The following is a 20,021-nucleotide window of genomic DNA, read 5'->3' on the forward strand; positions in this document are numbered from 1 at the left end:
TAGTCTTATTTCAGCAATTACTAGCCCCGCTCACCCACCCTTTATTTTCTTAAAAGGTATGTCATTTACCAAAATCAGTCTTATCTTATCAGCCACGTTGTTTTCATTTTAACGATTTTATTTCTGTTCTGTAAAAATCCACCGGTGATTCGGACCAGATAAAAGCAATCACTGAAATGGAGGGGGGGTGGGTGGTTAAGTAAAAATAAAATTTTATAAAAAAATGTAATCTTAGATTATTATTGGTCAATGTAAAATTTAACCTCTGCCTCAAAGCCAATAAAATGACCGATCAAAACGAAATATGGGTGGGTGGGCGGGGCCACTACACTTTTATCTTATCAAGTACTAGCCCCGCCCGCCCATTTACTTGAAAGGTATGTCATTTACCAAAATCAGTCTTATCTTAGCAGGTACTAGCCCCACCCACCCACCCTGTTTTCATTTTAACGAATTTATTTCTGTTCTGTAAAAATCCACCGTCCATTCGGACCAGTTAAAAGCATCCACTGAATTGGAGGGGTGGGTGGGCGGGGTTAATTATATGTCCTGTAGAGTGAGAATGGGAACTAATAGAATGTAGGGTGTAAAAAAAAGAAAGTGTTAATCGTAATTTTTTTATGTTAGACTTATTTCTTATTTCACATGAAAACAATGAGAGAACGGGTGGGTGGGCGGGGCTAAAATATTTTTTTTCCGAGGGGGTCTTTTATAAGCAAGCAATAGCCCCGCCCACCCACCCCCTCTTCATTCTAGTGACTCTTAGTATTATTAATTAATGACAACGTTATAATCTTATTACAATTTTAGAAATATCTGTTAAACCATCGGTGAGATAATAGATAAATTGTTAAACAAAGTAGCTAGAAAGTATTATGCTGGTGTTAAATAAGTATGCCGATGTGAGAATCATATTTAAAAAGCAAAATTACAGATGCTCCGCCCATTTGCAAAAGCAAATCATTTCATTGGCCCGGAGGAGAGGGGCGGCGTTTACGATTGTACCTCATTGTTTCTACTTTACACAAATTATTTGTTTATTATTTTAAGGTAAGCGTTGACGGCAAATTCCTTTTTGGGAAAAATGCAAACTTAAGTAAAAATAAAATTTTATAAAAGCCTGTAATCCTAGATTACTATTGGTCAATGTAAAATTCAACCTCTGTCTCAAAACCAATAAAATGACTTTTCAAAACGGAATAGGAGTGTGTGGGCGTGGCCACTACACTCTTATCTTATCAAGTACTAGCTCCAACCAGCCACCCTTTATTTTCTCAAAAGGTATTCCATTTACCAAAATCAGTTTTATCTTAGCAGGTAGTAGCCCCGCCCACCGATGCTGTTTTCATTTTAACGATTTTATTTCTTATCTGTAAAAATCCACCGTTTATTCGGACCAGATAAAAGCAATCACTGAAATGCAGGCGAGGTGGGTGGGCGGGGTTAATTATATATCCTTGTGTCGAGTGAGAATGGGAACTAACAGAACGTAGGGTCTTAAAAAAAAACATATTAATTGTAATTTTTTTGTTTGACTTATTTCTTATTTTACATGAAAACAATGAGCGAACGGGTGGGTGGGCGGGGTTAAAGTTATTTTTTAACGAGGGAGTTTCTTATAGGCAAGCAATAGCCCCACCCACCCACCCCCTCTTATTTCTAGCGATTTTTCTTATTATTGTTAATTAATGACAACGTTATTACCTTATTAGAATCTTAGGTAAATCTGTTAAAAAATTATCTAGAAAGTATTAAGCTGGTGGTGTTAAATAAGCATGCCGATATGAGAATCATATTTAAAAAGCAAAATTACCGATGCTCCTCCTACTTGTAAAAGCTCCACCTTAATAAATCATTTCGTTGGCCAGTTTACAATTGTACCTCGTTGTGTCCACTTTACACAATTTATTTATTTGTTATCTAAGTGTAAACGCTGATGACGAAGTCGTTTTTCCAAAAAAAATAAACTTAAGTAAAAATAAAATTTCAACCTCTGTCTCAAAGCCAATAAAATGAGCGATGAAAATGGAATATGGGTGGGTGGGCGGGGCTAGTACTTGATAAGATAAAAGTGTAGTGGCCCCGCCCACCCACCCTTTATTTACTTGAAAGGTATGTCATTTATCAAAATCAGTCTTATCTTAGCAGGTACTAGCCCCGCCCACCCACCCTGTTTTCATTTTAACGATTTTATTTATGTTCTGTAAAAATCCACCGTTCATTCGGACCAGTTGAAAGCAATCACTGAAATGGAGGCGGGGAGGTGGGCGGGGTTAATTATATGTCCTATAGAGTGAAATGGGAACTAATAGAACATAGGGTGTTAAAAAAAAGAAAAATGTTAATCGTAATATTTTATATGTTAGACTTATTTCTTATTTCACATGAAAACAATGAGAGAACGGGTGGGTGGGCGGGGCTAAAGTTATTTTTTCGGAGGGAGTCTTTTATAAGCAAGCAATAGCCCCGCCCACCCACCTCCTCTTCATTCTAGTGACTACTCTTACTATGGTTAATTAATGACAACGTTATTATCTTAATATCATTTTAGGCAAATCTGTTAAACCGTTGGTTAGAAAATAGATAAATTGTTAAACAAAGTACGTAGAAAGTATTAAGTTGGTGTTAAATAAGCATCTCGATGCGAGAATCATATTTAAAAAGCAAAATTACCTATGCTCCGCCCACTTGCAAAAGCTCCACCTTAATAAATCATTTCATTGGCCCGGAGAAGAGGGGTGGCGTTTCCAGTACCTCATTGTGTCTGCTTTATCCAATTGATTTATTTGTTTATTATTTTAACGTAAACGCAGACGGCAAAGTCGTTTTTCAAAAAAAATAAATAAAATTTCCCACACATAAAATTTTATAAAAAAAAAAAATGCAAGCCTGGATTATTATTCAACAACTTCTGTCTCAAAGTCAATAAAATACTGATTAAAGCGGAATAGGGGTGGGTGGGCGGGGCCACTTTTTACTTTAAATCTTAGATTCCACCGATTTTCAAAACATATTTCAATTCTCAATTTACAGTAAATAAAATAAATTTTGGTAAACATAGTTTTGAACTTTGTTTTCAACATTTTAACATTTTCAGTAAATCTAGTGGGTGTTTGTTAAATTAAAAAAAAACATCAAGTTTGCCTTAATTTTTTTTGTGAAACATGTCTACAACGCTGATATTATTATTAGCTATTATTCATTTTTTTTGGTTTTTTTTTAAGTTCTTCCCAAATGAAAACAAAAGAGGGTCGACCCTAAGATGTTTTCATGCTCTCAAAAAAAATATTAGGTGCCTACCCCTATGATTTCTTAAAATTTTTCAGAGATGAAAGTCACTGAGGTTTTTTCAAGCCCTTACGAAATTAAAATACGAAAGTCCCAAAGGATATTTTCATATTCTTAGAAAAACGAACATTAAGGATTGTTAACATTGTTTAAAACTCTTTCAGACATAAACACCAGAGGTTCTAATGATTTTTCAAATTATATTAAAAATATAAAATCCAAAGAATTCCGAAGGTGTTTTCGTGTTTAAAAAAAAACATTAAGTGTCTCCAATGCTATTTCAAACTTTTCCGGAATATAACATTAAGGATTTTCGGTTTTTTCAAGTCCCTTCGAAAATAAAACACTAGAGAACTACAAGATCGTTCTCTCTTTCAGAAATAAAACACCACGGAATCTCGACGTTTTTCAAATTACTTTTAAAATAAACACCGACACCGACACCGACACCGACACCGGTCTGAACTGAGTCTGAACAAAGGCATGTAACGCCGCGCTATATTTTTATACAATATTATTATAATAATTAGGTATATTAAGTAAATAAAAAAAGTATATTTTATAATGAACAACAATTGACAATACATGGATATTTACTTTAATTGACCCAATCATCATCATCATTAATTATCATTTTTGTCAAAAAATACAAATTCAACATATTTTTGGTTTTTATAATTTTTTAAGAGAAAATTAATGACTTCGCCGCGTGTACGTAACTACTTAATTTATATAAACTGACAACGCAGAGTTTTAAACTCCATCCGTTCGTCCCTGGGTCGACGCACTCTTTTGGTGTTTTTTCAAATTATTAAAAAAAAATCCAACAACTTCCGAAGATATTTTCATAAACTCAAAAAAAAGTTTTCAGTAAAAAACACAAAGATTTTCTGAAGCTTCATCAATCATTTTCAAAAATAAAGCACTGAGGACCCCTAAAAATTTTTGAAACTCTTTCCGAAATAAAACACCAAAGAGTCTTGACGTTTTTCAAAGTATTTTAAAAATAAAACCCAAAGAACTCTGAAGATGTTCTCACATTAAAAGAAAGAAACATTTTCAAACTTTTTCAAAATACAACACCAAACGTTTTTCCGATTTTTTCAAGTCTTTTCGAAAATGGAACACAAGACTCCCAACAATGTTTTCATATTCTTTCAAAAAAGAGCACTAAGGACCTACCCAAATCCTTTCAGAAATAAAACATCAACAGATTTCGAGGTTTTTCAGAATCTATATTCTAAAAATAAAACCCAAAGAGATATTTTCGTCTTCTTAGAAAAAAAAGGATCCCTAAGATTGCTTCAAACTCTTTCAGAAATAAAACACCAAAAGTCACTTCGGTTTTTTCAAGTCTTTTAGAAAATGAAACTCAATAAGCCCTTATAATGTTTTCATATTGTCAAAAAAACCCCCTTAGGATTGTTTGAAACTCCTTCTGACAGAATTTGAAACTTGAGTTTACTTCTGTAAAACACCAAGGGTTGTCGAGATTTTTTTAACTATTTTAAAAATAAAACTCAAAGGGTCCGGAAACGTGTTCTAATTCTTAAAAAACACACTTGGGGTCCTTAAAATTGTTTCAAATGTTTTCTAAATCAAAACACCAAACGCTCCCGAGGATTTTTTCAACTTTAAAAATAAAACTCAATGGACACCAAAGACTTTTCCATATAAAAAAGACACTAGTGATCTCTTGGATTTTTCAAACATTTTCTAAAACAAATTACCAGATGTTTCCAAAAAATGTTATCTAAAGAACTTTTTAGTAGGGATCAAAATACAGTAGAACCTAGATAACCCGAATTAATTGGGGAAGAGATATGTTCAGATTAGTACTTTGTTAGGATCAGCGAATTTCCCAAAAATTTGAAAAGGAATTGAATAACAACTTCATATAATGCTAAAAACAAACTTCAAGAAATAAGCAACAATAGATAATAGATATATTCGAAAAAAGTGTTACTCCGTGACCCTGAACACGCTATAGTTTGGGTATCAGCACGTCGAGATGTGTAACTTTCAATTTTTTGAAAATTTTTAAACCACTTTTTCAAAAATAAAATTTTGCACTATGTCGGAGGTCATCAAGGAAGGTAAGCGAAGAACAATTTTGCTCCCCCTTGTGGGAATTGAACCGCACGTTTCCCGCTTGCCGGGCAGGTGCCCTGACCACTAGACTACAGAGTAGCTTAATTTTTTTCGCCTACTAACCTACTATTGTGTTGCCACATACCTAAATCTATTTTCTTGTAGATTTCGTGCCGCAGAAGTCGTCACTTCTGACTTAATTTTTTCGATAACTCCAACAGTTTTTCTAGAATCCTCCATTGAAATATCGCAATTTTTATAAATTTCAAAAAATTCCTATTTCACTTCGAATATTTAGAAAATATTGCTCTGTGATCCTAAACATGCTATATTTTTGGAATCAGCACATCAGAATCTATAACCCTGAGTTTTTCGAGAATTTTTAAGCGATTAAAAAAAAAATGAAATTTTTCACTGTGCTCTACAATCAGGTAACAAACTATTTTGCAAATCTATGATTTCTTCATTTCTTTTGATGACAACTTTTATGTTTTTGATTGTTTCTATTGCATAACTACAAATGTCTTAGTATCTTTGATTCAGGAATTCAGTTCATCAAAAGTGCATCGGAAACTGATTATTTTCGACTTGATTCTTCGTACAGTCAAATTAGAATAGCGCACTCAACCGCCGAACCTTAAAAACAGCGATAATTTAGTTAAAAAATGTCGAGATTCAATCGTCGATTCGTGCAATCGCAGTTGTCAACCCATTTCATAACGGTCCCTCGTGTGCAAAAACGTTAAAAATGGCCGTCCCCAAACACTGCAGAATCCAGCATCCGTCCTTATCCCGTTGCAATCTCGCAAACAGTTCAATAAACCACAATTTATCATCCTTTGTTGCGGCCATCGTAACATCGCCAGCCAGCTCTTTCCTCCGACGACACGTTACCCACCAGCAAATTGGGTCACGCCGCAAACACCCATCGCATTGCCCATATCACGATAAAAAACTCACCAACGACCGATAACGAATCCCCTTGCCCATCCTGGCCGCTGGATGTGTGCTCGTCCGTCCATGGGCTGGCCATTGCATTAGCAAAATTACAGTGTTTACTAGACCGTTTCAGAACGAGTTAGACCAATACCATACTTTATCATCTATCGTTTTATCTGATTTAATGTTTGATTTCGTATTAAGTGCCCATTTTGCGTTCGACAATCGGATTTTTAACAGCCGGATCGTGACAGAGGAAGCTCCGGATTTCTTTCTGTGTTTCTCTTTATCGTTATTGAATAATAAAAATCGATGATTCAATGATAAAGTTGCAACATTCGCGGCGAAATGTTAATGATGGTCACGATCGTGCCGGGTTTTTGTGGGATAAACGTACGCACCCATGGCACCGGTCTACACCCCGGAGTTGCATGAGAGAGAGTGACGTGCATGATCCAGGACTGCAGTAATTGCACGGCGATGCCTTCCTTGCCCCTCCGGGCGCACCGGATCACGAACATAGTCCGGGTTCGAGGAGAGATTTAAAAACGGAATAATTAATCAGGTTTAAGGAGGAAAAAGTGGGTTTCTTGCTTTATGCATTTTTATTGGGAAGGGAGGGGGGCGCTCGTTAGGTAAATTGCTGGGCAAATTGCATTTGGGCTGTTTTCGGATTGTTATTGGCTTTGTTACAACGTCACGAAATTATCGGGATTTGAGGAAGACTATCGTGAAAGATAGTTTTACTAAGAGAGCGAATTGCGAAAATTTACTCGTTGAGTAGAGTTACTAAACATTTCAACGTGGAATTTTACATCGATTGTACCTACTTATTAAATTTTAATTGTTAACTAAACTTTCCAAATACTTACATTTTGTTAATTATGATGATGTGGTGCTTATTATTTTAAGTTCGCAGTTATTTTTGTTTTTGAATTATCAGTATTGACCCTTATATTTATCTTTTTCATTTTTTATGTTATTTTGATTTTTTGGGTTAGGTTTTTTACCCTTTTTTAGCACCTATCAAATTTTATCTATTGTTTATATATTATACAGGGTCAGACTACAATGTTTGGAAACGGTTTAGTAAGTACAAACAGTTGTGCTGTAATTCTAGATATTTCCTAATTTTGAGTGTTTCAAAAGTTTTTAGCTTTAGTATAGATTTAGGATTCCAGAAATTCAAGAAATTTGGAAAATCACTCTAAAATTTAACAGTTTGAGAAATCGTGTAATATTGGAGATTTGGATTTCCGAGTCTAGCAATTTAAAATTTTTTTGACCTTTTGAAGATTTCACAGAATCTGGAGGCTGTGGGATTCCTAGAAATCTTAAAATTTTAAAGATTATTTCAACTCTAGAATTTTAGTTACCATTGCAAATAGATTAGAGATTTCATAAATTTAACACAATTTAAAAATTTCAGATTCTCAACACTCTTCAGATAATCTCGTCACAAGTTTTAGAAATTCCAAAAATTTTGAAAATCTTAGAAACACGAGAACAATCCTTGAATTAAAGCAAGTTTAAGGTTTCTATTAATTCTCTATCTATCTATTAATGTTGTAAGGTATTCTATAGCTTCTATAAATTTTATAGATCAGAGAATTTTGCGTAAATTGAAGATTTCAGAATTTTATGTCACTTCAGCAAAACCATAGATTCTAGAAATTTATAAAAAATTATTTGACGAACTATAGAAATTGTAGTGTTAAAACATGCATATTCTCGAAATTTAAAGATTTTGTTAATAGTATAGATTCAAAGGATATTTGAGATCCTGGAATTTCTACATAGTTGAGAATTTCTAGATATAACTGTAATTCTAGTGCTTCATTGTGTCTAGGGATTTTGGGATTCTGATTTTTAAAAATTAAATCAGAGTTTCAAAAATTTAGAAATTTGGGGATAATGGCTGTAGGATTTAGAATAATTTCATATTTATCCCTTATGTATTTACAGCTCTGTCGGATGTTTCCTTTTTTTTATACTTAAGCGTACAGAAAGTTCTAGATTTCTCAATCTTGTTACTGTGAAATGTCTAGATAAAATAGAATTTTCAAATTTTGTAAATTGTGGGTCAAACATTTAAGAAATTGAAAAATGTCTTTCTTGTTTTGTCATAATAAAACAACTAACTTATCTTCTGAAGTTGAATATACAAGCGTTCTAAAATTCCAAATTCTGTTATTGGGAAATGTCTAGATGAGGAGAGAATTTCGAAATTTCAAGCATTCTGTCTCAAGCAAGTACAAATATGACAAATAAAAATCGTTTCTTTCTGATTTTTGAATTATTACCCATTAAGAAAATAGTGGGCGAGTAGTTAGTACCTGCTAAAGTAAGACCTCCTCTAAAAGGTGTCCAAAAATTAACTCAAAAATAGGTCAGGTCAGGTGGGGTAAATTTTACTTTTTTTTTAATCTTTTATAAACATGCAGGAGCCCCGGCCATCCACCCTCTCTTCATTCTGGTGACCACTCCTAATATTGTTCCGTTTTTTCTTACCAAGTACTAGCCCCGCCCACCCACCCTTTCTTTATTCTGGTAACCACTCCTAATATTGTTTCGTGTTTTCTTACCAAGTACTAGCCCCGCCCACCCACCCTCTCTTCATTCTGGTGACCACTCCTAATATTGTTCCGTTTTTTCTTACCAAGTACTAGCCCCGCCCACCCACCCTCTCTTCATTCTGGTGACCACTCCGAATATTGCTCCGTGTTTTCTTACCAAGTACTAGCCCCGCCCACCCGCCCTCTAGTTTATTAGAAGGTCAATGTCAATTGCCAATTATGTCAATTGCCAAAATCAGTCTTATCGTAGCAAGCTCTAGCCCCACCCACCCGCCCTCTTTTTATTCTAACGACTAATTTTATTTCTGTTTACAGTACGATGCACCTTCCAATCAGAGCAGATAAAATTAAGCAGTGAAATAAAGACGGGGTGGGTGGGCGGGTTTAATGACGTATTCTTCTGTAGAGTGAGAGGACGGTGGATGGGAGGGGTCACTACGAAGACTAAGAAAAGATGTAACAATATTATGAGTAGTCACCAGAATGAAAGAGGGTGGGTGGGCGGAGGTCCTACATGTTTATAAAAGACTATATAAATTCACTTTTCGATTTTATTGAGGAAGATTATGTTCAATTTATCAACAATTTTCGGTGGATTGAACCAATTTTAACAATTTCTTTGGAAAATTTTTGAAAATTTTGGATTCACTTTTCGTCTTTATTGGAAGAGATACCCTGACGGGAATTTCAGATTTGTAACTAGCGGAAGATTATCTACAATTTGATTCCAATTTTCGCTCGATTGAATAAATTTTGTTCATTTTTTTTTGGAAAATTTTTGAAAACTTTGAATACACTTTTCGTGATTATTGCTGCAGATATGGTGGCAGCGATTTCAGATTTATGGCTGGCAAAAGATTATCTGCAATTTGACACCGATCTTCGGTCGATTGAACCAATTTTAATCATTTTTTTTTTAATTTTCGGAAATTTTGAATTTACTTTTCGATTTTATTGGAACAGATATCGTGACGGCGATATCAAATTTGTAAAAGGCAGAAGATTATCTACAATTTGACAGCAATTTTCGGTGGACTGAACCAATTTTAACCATTTTTTTGAAAAATTTTGGATTCACTTTTCGTGTTTATTGGAAGATATATCCTGACGGGGATTTCAGATTTGTAACTAGCGGAAGATTATCTACAATGTGATTCCAATTTTCGCTCGATTGAATAAATTTTAATCAATTTTTTGGAAAATTTTTGAAAATTTTGAGTTCACTTTTCTTGATTATTGATAACAGATATGGTGGCAGCTATTTCAGATTTATGACTGGCAAAAGGTTATCTACAATTTGACACCGATCTTCGGCCGATTGAACCAATTTTAATAACTTTTTTGGAAAATTTTTGGAAATTTTGAATTCACTTTTCGATTTTATTGGAACAGATATCGTGACGGCGATATCGAATTTGTAAAAAGCAGTAGATTATCTACAATTTGACTGCAATTTTCGGTGGATTGAACCAATTTTAACTATTTTTTTGGAAAATGTTTGAAAATTTTGGAATCACTTTTCGTGTTTATTGGAAGAGATATCCTGACGGGGATTTCAGATTTCTAATTAGTGGAAGACTCTACAATTTGATTCCAATTTTCGCTTGATTGAATAAATTTTAATCATTTTTTTGGAAAAATTTTGAAAATTTTGAATTTACTTTTCATGGTTATTGATGCAGATATGGTGGCAGCCACTTAAGATATATGAGTGGCAAAATATTATCTACAATTTGACACCGATCTTCGGTCGATTGAACCAATTTTAATCATTTTTTGGAAAATTTTTGGAAATTTTGAATTCACTTTCCGATTTTATTGGAACAGATATCGTGACGGCGGTATCCAATTTGTAAAAGGCAGAAGATTATCCATAATTTGATAGTAATTTTCGGTGGATTGAATCGATTTTAACAATTTTTTTGGAAAATTTTTGAAAATTTTGTATTCAGTTTTCGTGTTTATTGGAAGAAGTATCCTGACGGGGATTTCAGATTTGTAACTAGCGGAAGATTATCTACAATTTGATTTCAATTTTCACTCGATTGAGAAATTTTAATCATTTTTTTGGAAAAATTTTGAAAATTTTGAATTCAATTTTCGTGATTATTGATGCAGATATGGTGGCAGCGATTTCAGATCTATGACTAGCAAAAGATTATCTACAATTTGACACCGATCTTCGGTCGATTGAACCAATTTTAATCATTTTTTGGAAAATTTTTGGAAATTTTGAATTCACTTTAGATTTTATTGGAACAGATATCGTGGCGGCGGTATGAAATTTGGAAAAGGCAGAAGATTATCTACAATTTGACAGCAATTTTCGGTGGATTGAACCAATTTTAACCTGAAAAGATTAACATTCTCGATATTTCTGAAATTTCAAGATTATGGGCATTCTAAAGACTGCAGAAGTTTTAAGGTTTCAAAAAGCATTCTACATTTTAAAGAATTTAATCTAGAAATTCTATAAATTTTCGGGAGTTTAGAAATTCAATATACAAAATTTTAAGAGACTCTAGATTACAGAAATTCTAGGATTTCTTCAAAACAAATCAGTATATCTTAAAAAATATCAATTTTGCAGGTCCTAGAATTTTTTGGCGATTGATACATTTTTGGTTGTTTTAAAGATAATGGGTTCTAGAAATTCGAAAAGTTTAAAATATTTTAGAATTTGACTATTTTGTAGTTTCTACAGTTTTAGAAATTCTGGAAAGTTTGTCTATTTTAATCTTTGTTCCAAAATTTTACGTTTCAAGTTGTATTTAATATGCATTAATGTTCCAAAATTAAAAGACCACCCAACCGGCAACATAGTGCAAAAGCTAAACCGACAACATTGTCTAGGGAGATTTTTGGTGTCAGGATGTGCTGTCAAAAAATTGAGGTTAGAATGATTACGGTTTTCATTCAAAAATTTCAATTTGGATGTTTTTTTACCACCAACTTACCAAGCGTAAAATAAGCTCTAGAGGATTTTATTTGATAGCAGCTTAATTCAACAGGTGTTTTTTTTTTAATTTTTGAATCAAGTATACCTATAGGGACTATTTTTCAAAATTTTGTGTACTGATTTGATAAAAACTAGAATATTTTTAATGAACACAAAACTCTGTTAAACCGATTCAACTGTACAAATTTAAGCACAAGTCTTAAATTTTTTCTTAACCTGATTACTCTGATCCCTAGAATAGGTAAATGCTAGATACGATCCCACGTTCATTTCTCCACTCTGAGAAATTAACGCCTTAGAGCGTTCACCTGTTGTACTAATGTGTGATTACTTTAATGTCAGTATAATTCTTGCTCTATTTTCTACGATTCCTCCTTCGGCTGTAACTATTAAATTATAAATTGACCTGATTTCATTAATTTTTAAAAATTTGATGGCTCTGACAGAATCTTCACTTGCTTCGTGAAACAATAGTAACTCTTTTTGTATAACTTGATGAAAATAATGCTTTACTATTAACCTATAACCTAACACTCACAGGTAGAAGAAAAAAAACCAGAAGACTCTCACTACTTATAACTTTACTAAGCTTTATTTCCGGCGAAAAAATCGACTAAAATAAATTTAAAAAACTAAAATTGTTTAATTTGTTGCTTATTTGTATCACCTGAGTACAGGTTTCGTGATTTACGGTGGATTTTAGTTAAACTGCCGTATCAAATTAATTATATAAAGTTTTGTTGTTCTACTCTTACAAATTTTAATTGAGGCGTTTTTTCTGAAAAATACGTAACGCTAAAAAACTATTTTTGAAGTTTTCAAAATGTACTTCAAGCATGTGGCAAAATTTTTGTAAGCTTTGTGAAAAAATAGCTGATTTGGTACTAGAGAGTACATATGCTGACATGTAAATTATACATTCACGCCTCTGACGAAAACATGATCAAAAATGGATAAGACACGTTTTGGTCGAAAATATAAAATTGCCTAGACCTTAGTTCGTCAATTTTGATTTCAAGCCAGATGTGGGTTAAGAACTTCAGGCTAAAACTAAAGGTTAAACCTATTTCATAAAAAAGACCGATTTTTAACACATGAGGAAGGAGTTCGTTTCATAGTAAATAATTTCCTTTAATAATAAAATTGTTCACGTATGCACGAATTCAGATCCATATAACCGATCTCCCAATCTCGTCCGTACAAGATCGATCTAAAATTCACACACTCAGAGTCGTAACGGTGCTCCTTGGTCTCCTTTCCGCCAATTTTGCGCGCTTCAAACCGTTCTAAAAGTAATTTTTTCGAATGCATTAAGTCACCGATTTTCGAGTTTTTTTCCACGTCTGCGAGCAGTTTCTCTCGCACCGCTATCGAACCTGAATGATTGTATTCCGCAACAAAAATCGCACAAAAACAACGTATGAATAATAGAAACTGTAAATTATATCTGCGGTGAGTTTCCATGTAAAATCCGATTTCTAAAAGCATCCAGCTACTAACCGGTCGAATAATGTCAACCGGCGTATCGAAAGCAATTATTACGTGTTTTAGAAATTAGAAATTACTGCAGAGTGAATTTGCATACGCTGTGGGTCGGAGTCTTTAGATTGGAGATGCACCGGTGCAGAGCGGACGGACCGGGGGAAGACGGACTACACACAAGTGATTTACCTGATTATTGGATCGAATCCGGCTCTTGGTATTGTTTGGTAAACGCTACTTCCCACGGTCATTCGTTTTGCATGTCGTGGCAGATAATGTGTTTCATATGTAACGGACGGGGTGCTGTCGTACGAACCGAGGCTTCGGGGAGGTCGAGGAAAGCGGGAAATTTAGGGAAATGTGCGCTTGCTGATAAAATCGCAGGATTTGGATTTTCATTTTCATTCTACTTGTCTTTGCCTATTTGTCTAATTTTGAATATCAGTGTCTTTTTTGCATTTATTTTTTCTGTGTATTTTGTTCTAAAATCTGAATTTTCTATACCCCTAAGCACATGTTTCTTACGAAGATCACATTTAATATTTCCGATGGTACTCCGACAAAATAGCTTTACTACAGTATAGCTGCTTCAACAAAATGACTCCGGCAAAATAGCTCAATATCTAAAAATCTCCACAAGGGAGCAAAAGTATACAAAAAACATTATAGTTTCCTAAAAATCGAAAACCATATTTTTGGCCTTTTGAACTCTAGTATAGTCTGGTTATATCTAGTGTACCTAAATTATATAGTGATAAGAGTAGAGCAAACACTGACAAGTAGCAGCAATTTTTGATCCAAAACTAATGCCAAAAGGTCAGTGGCGGTACTAGGAAAATTTTAAATAGGGACTACTATTGAATCAGTGGTATTAAGCTTATTTACATAATATAATAAACAAAATATCGAAGATGATTATTTTTTATCTCGAAATTTCTTAATTAGGGGAAGGGGGCCTAAAGCGGCATAGAGCCTAAAGCGGGCACTCTCTTTAGTTTTGGCGTTTCAAAGTCATTTAATATATAAGGTTGCCACATTGGGATGCCATATTGATACGTCACAAGGGGATCTGAAATGGCGCGAAAATTGTCCGTTTTAAATACTCGAGTAACGCACTAAAAACGGAAACTTTTAATCAAGTGACCGCTTCTACTTCGCAAATTTCAATCCTGTGTAAAGAACAATTTAATAAACCTCAAGAAAAATGTTTTGCTGCCAGTAGAACTTGAAAATAACAAATGCGACACTATTAACGGATTTTTTTTATGCAAAAAAATCTGAAAATCTGCATTTACTGGTTTACTTTTTCCTTTCTAGTAATATATCAAAACATTTCATTTTAGTTTAAACACAAATAAATTTAATTTAAGGCAAAATAGGGTTACACGAGTCGCAGTACTAACACCAAACGTCAGAATTAGCGGTACAGATCGTACAGATTAAAGGCATCAGCTGATCGGTCACACCAACTCAAAATTACAGCATACGGTATTTGTGCCGAAGAACCTGTATGTATGCGCATGCCTGAGCTGTCACTGAAAAACCCGGTAAATTCAAACGTAGGTGTTTACACTTGTCATTTAAAAAATGTGGCAAATTGAAATATATGTAATCTCATCGAATTACCAAAAGGATTAACCCCCAGTTATCACAACAGAATTTGTATCGAAATGATAAATATAATGCATAATAAGTTGATCATCGTTTGTGTTTGCGTATAACTTGCCTTAAAATTTAATATTAATGTACTTTGGGCCACACCAAAAACTGTATAATCATGCTTTCTTCCAGACATACCTACTTGCATTGAATAACCAACTTAAGTATGTGGTTATAATTGTATATGATTGTTGCGTCTTTTACCCAACATAATGAAACTTAATAATACAACTTTAGTTTTTTTTATTAATTAATGTGCTATTTCAATCAAGCGTAACATACAAAAAACGCATAAAATAAAAATGTATTTGTAAAAAAATTGTATTTGCTTTATAGAAATAATCTGAATCAACAAAAAATACAACAACAGAATTCATCTTTACCTAACAGAAAAATACATAGTAATCGTAGCAGTAATAAAAATTATAATTACTAAATTGTAGAAATAAAATTCTCATCCTATTATTTATAAAGGTGATTCTATGAGGACCTATTAATAACCCATGTCACAAAAATCCACTCATTTCTCTAGTGTTTCTGTAACCAATCAGTTCATAATAATGTTGCTTCATATTTGTTCACTTACGGGATAATATTGCTGCGTCTCTTGCACTCTTTTCTTTGTTAAATTCTTCTCGTTTTTTTTTCTTAACCATCCATCGATATTGCTCATAAGTTCTTTAAAATCATCTATGTTAAGTGCATTCAAAGTATTATTAAGTGACTCCTGCTTTAATTTTCGAAAAGTTTCATCATCCAATGGCAACGGTGTTTGCTGATTATTTTCTATTAACATTTTTACTTCTTCATTTTTCTGCATATCACAATAATTGTGTTCATTTTCTGTTTCCATTAATACTCTCTTGCAATAATTATGTTCTTCTAGATCTGTAAAAGTGTCTTTAGTCTGCCCTAACCCACATTCATACCGTTCCCTTTCAAACAAAGCAACCATATGCATGTGCTTGCATAAATTATTTTTTACCATAAACTCAGGACACTGGCATTTGTAATGATGCAAACAGATTTGGCAAACTACACAATACATGAGCCTACAATCATTTCTACACACTCTGTCTCCATACACAACCTTATAAATCTTATTGGAATTAGATCTTACTGAAAACTCTCCAAAACCAACTTCCTCCACCATATTTTGTAAATTTTCTGCTTTTCTATGTCTGTCTCTTACAATTCTGCTTTGATACGTTTCTGTAGAAGGTCTTTCTGTTTCTATTATTCTGTTCCATTCCTTGTCTTCCACTACTCTGTCTAACATATCCAATAACTTCTCTATTGTATTATTTCTCTTCTTATTCAACTCATCATATTTAATAAATTTGTTCAGACGTTCAATTACCATATTTGTATTGATCCCAGCATTTAGTCTGTAACAGTGAGCCCACATTTTAATACGTTCCATATTCTGAAAATAATGTTTTTTTAAATAATTCAAAAAATTAATTTCCCCCGCTTCAAAAAGTATCTGAAAATAACTGTTGTATAGCTCTTTAAATTTATCTTCATTTGTTTCCTTTAAAATTTTTCCCATCTCGGTCTTCACATTTTTCTTCAATTCTGTATTTTTTAATTTTGCTTTGCCTTGAATGTTCCAATTTTTTATAATATGCCAACTACACAATAAAAGTCTTGGTTTTGTTTCCATAACGTTTGTCCATGCATTATAATATTTTGGGTCATCATCTGTCATAAAATAGGTGGGACATAATTTTTCACCAACTTTTTTCTTTAAAGCATCTAAAAAAATTTCAAAAATTAACTCATCTTTTCTACTAGACACTAAAAATGCAACGGGAAAACCAACACCCCTATCATCTTTAACTAAAACTGTTTTAACGGTACAAGTAGGCAATTAGATATGCTACATAATTACATAAATTCGTTACATAGAAAAATAAAATTCACAATAGAAATAGAAAGCAATAAAACTATCAATTTTCTGGACCTTCAAATCAGCCACCACAAGAGTTACCATGAATTTAATATCTACCATAAACCTACTCATACAGATACTACAATTCATAGAACGTCTTTACATCCTTGGAGTCACAAATTAGCCGCATATAAATCAATGGTTACATAGATTGTTGACTGTCCCCTTATCTGAAAATAACTTTGAGGTCGAACTTAAGAGAATAAAAATAATAGCTAAAAACAATGGTTATTCGGACGAGATCATAGATAATATGTTAAAAAAGAAAATTAAAAAAATCACATCAGCATTAATATATCCTTTAATTAAAGAAACCAATCAGTATAACATTATAACTCATTTTGGAAAACTTTCTATTAAAACTGCAAAAATACTGCAAAATGCAGGCTATAAAATTTCCTTCCGTACCAACAATTCTTTACATAAATTAATAAACAATAGTAAAGACAAATCACCTAAGAAATCGAATTCTGGAGTTTACATGTTAAGTTGTAGTGACTGCCCCTTAGTATACATCGGACAAACAGGGAGAGGAAAGGATAAAAGAACATAAATCAGCATTTCTCAATAAAAAATCTAATTCTACGTACGGGAACCACCTTATCCAAGAACAGGATAATTTCAACGACGAATTCAAAATTTTACATATAGAAAATAAAGGCGCAAAATTAAACGCGTTAGAATGTCTGGAAATAAATAGGTACAATAGATTAAATACACTAATGAACGACCAAACCGAAATAAACAAATCTCCCTTACTTAACATAAATTTGTGAACACCATTGTTAAATCAGGTATAAATTCAGGAATAGCTCTGTAAAAACCCCAGTTTCTCTTCTGCCTGAAGACCGTACTGTGTACCAAAACACGTGTAGCAGTGACTACAAATATATTATTTAAACTCTGAAAGTTTTTTCATTATTATTAAAATTAAAACTGTTGTTAACTCCCATCCTCTAATATTTGTGTTGTGCGTCCCATCCATACAAATAATATTTGTGAATTGTTTCAATTTAGATTCCATCACCTGGTTCATAAAGCCCACTGCAAAATATTCATCTCTAAGAATGGAATGCCTTTCCCCTACACGCCAAGCTAAGCATGTGCTAAACAACCAACACTACGAACTACAATCTACATGCATGAATATTTCTCTTAATTCACAGATTTTAAACAAAAATTTTACCTAATTGTAAAAAACCACATGCTAACAAAATAATAATCATATACCTTAGCAATTTGTTTAAATAAAAATCCATAATTTTGGCCACTTTGGTTCCATTCATGCAAAATCTTTATTGTTGTTGCAGCCATATCATCAGCATTTCTAGTTTTTGATAAACTTCGACTCATGTTTCTCAAATGCATTTTTGTTAATAAGTGTAGTCTTTCCAATTTATTCCCTTTAATGGTCCGAGCATCTTCTAATATTCTCTTTTTACATACTTCATTCTTCAATTTTGAATAAATTTCTTGTTTTTCATTTTTTGTCAACCCTTGATATCTCAGCTCATCTTCATGTCCTACATGTGTTTTTATATATTTAATTTTCACTGTTCCTATAAACAATTGATGCAATTAATATACAGTAAAGTGTGCACATAGATAACATACGACCTTCATCAAAAATTTTTGCAGTGATTCTTGATGGACAAGTACCACAGATTTTCTTGCTACCCCCTGCCTTTGGAAATCTCTTAAATGCTTTACTTTCATAGCCTAAAATGTCCAATAATACAATATATTCTTAACAAATTACAATAATAATGTACCATTGTAGCTTCTGTTGCAGTTATAATATATCAGCTAATAGGGGTAACGCACATCTTTCTTTTGCTTTCGACTAATATATTTAACATCTCTTCCTTCTTCGCAAATCCAATTTTTAAAATCTTCATGACTTAGTATCAATTCTTCTACCTCTAATGTTATATTATGCTTTATTTCAAGATGAGTTTTGAGTTCTTCATGGGATTTCAAATTTCTCTCTGGTTCATCCCCACACATTGGACAAAAAATATTTGTTTTGCAAATCCTACCAACACTTTGATCACGGTGAAAACGCCTAAAATGTCTATTCCTGGAAGTAACAAAATTAAATTGTTTGTCACAGACAGAACACTTTATGGATTCCATTCTGGAAGAATATAGAAAAAGCGCGTTCAGACTATAGTGACAGCAATTAATGATATTTTGCCTTTCCCGCCTTTTTGTAATGACACTAGGCTTAGGGATTTCTTCAGGCCAACTGCTTTTCGAAGTTGGCAGTCCTGAATGTTCTTATACACAAATACCGTATGCTCAAAATTACAAGTTACTAAAAATTCCCAAGTAATACCAACCTCATTTTGACGTCACATGGGGCTGACACCTCTCCTCCCCCGTAAGCGATTTTGCCCACATACTCGTTTCTGTGGTAACTTGTTCTCTATTAACTAACCTTGGTGCGCCCTAACCGGGCGGACATAGTGCATCCCCCCCCCCGCATACTTCACATCAGTCACCCGGGTCTCCTGCGAGTACCCAATTATGTGCTGTAATAAATAAATAATGTTCACATAATTTTGAAAAATATTGCAGTGTGTCACATCTGTTTTTTCTATGTCTGTAATTTTTAAGCTAAAAATGAAATTCGTTTGTCAATTTGTGTTTATCCAGCTGCCATAAGGTAGCAGTTAACTGCCACTTGTCGCATCATTTTGAGTTTAGATGTTGTTTCCAATTTTAAATGTCGAAATGGGCAAAGCGGGCAGGGCAAAGCGGGCACTTGTCCGGTTTGTCCTTCTAGTGTATTTACTATATATCTGTAGTTGTTTCGAAAAGAAGAACAAAGGCAATGTGGAGTCTGTGAAACAAATTATAAAAGAAGAACTTGTTGAAGATAAAACGAAGTCTAAGAAGTGAAAAAAGCAAAAAGAAAAATACGAGATATATCGCTTTAAAAAAATTATATTTCGAATTACCAAACTTCAGTCCAGGGGACCTCCATATTTATATTCATACTAGCGGAACCCGGCAGACGTTGTCCTGCTTGTGTATATATTTACTTTGTATATATGTGGATATAAATGTA

General features: G+C 33.3%; 1 protein-coding gene across 2 annotated transcripts; it reads right to left on the reverse strand.

The window, feature by feature from the left end:
• Positions 1 to 15,408: 15,408 nt before the first annotated feature.
• Positions 15,409 to 19,131, reverse strand: LOC135122966 (uncharacterized). Of its 2 annotated transcripts, XM_064047463.1 has the most exons (4): positions 18,721 to 19,131; positions 18,608 to 18,667; positions 15,581 to 16,420; positions 15,409 to 15,531 (listed from the first exon to the last, which is right to left on the reverse strand). In XM_064047463.1, exons 1-4 carry the CDS (start codon positions 18,721 to 18,723, stop codon positions 15,523 to 15,525), a joined length of 912 nt encoding a protein of 303 aa, XP_063903533.1. In that variant the 5' UTR covers positions 18,724 to 19,131; the 3' UTR covers positions 15,409 to 15,522. The 2 variants fall into 2 exon arrangements, 1 of the variants encoding a protein (XP_063903533.1); XR_010279508.1 differs by lacking the exons at positions 15,409 to 15,531; positions 15,581 to 16,420 and adding an exon at positions 18,261 to 18,507 and having other exon boundaries at positions 18,566 to 18,667.
• Positions 19,132 to 20,021: the final 890 nt, after the last annotated feature.

This window comes from Zophobas morio, unplaced genomic scaffold, assembly GCF_036711695.1.
Source record: "Zophobas morio isolate AGI-343-1 ecotype UQ-CSIRO unplaced genomic scaffold, CSIRO_AGI_Zmor_V1 ptg000006l, whole genome shotgun sequence".
NCBI lineage: Eukaryota > Metazoa > Arthropoda > Insecta > Coleoptera > Tenebrionidae > Zophobas > Zophobas morio.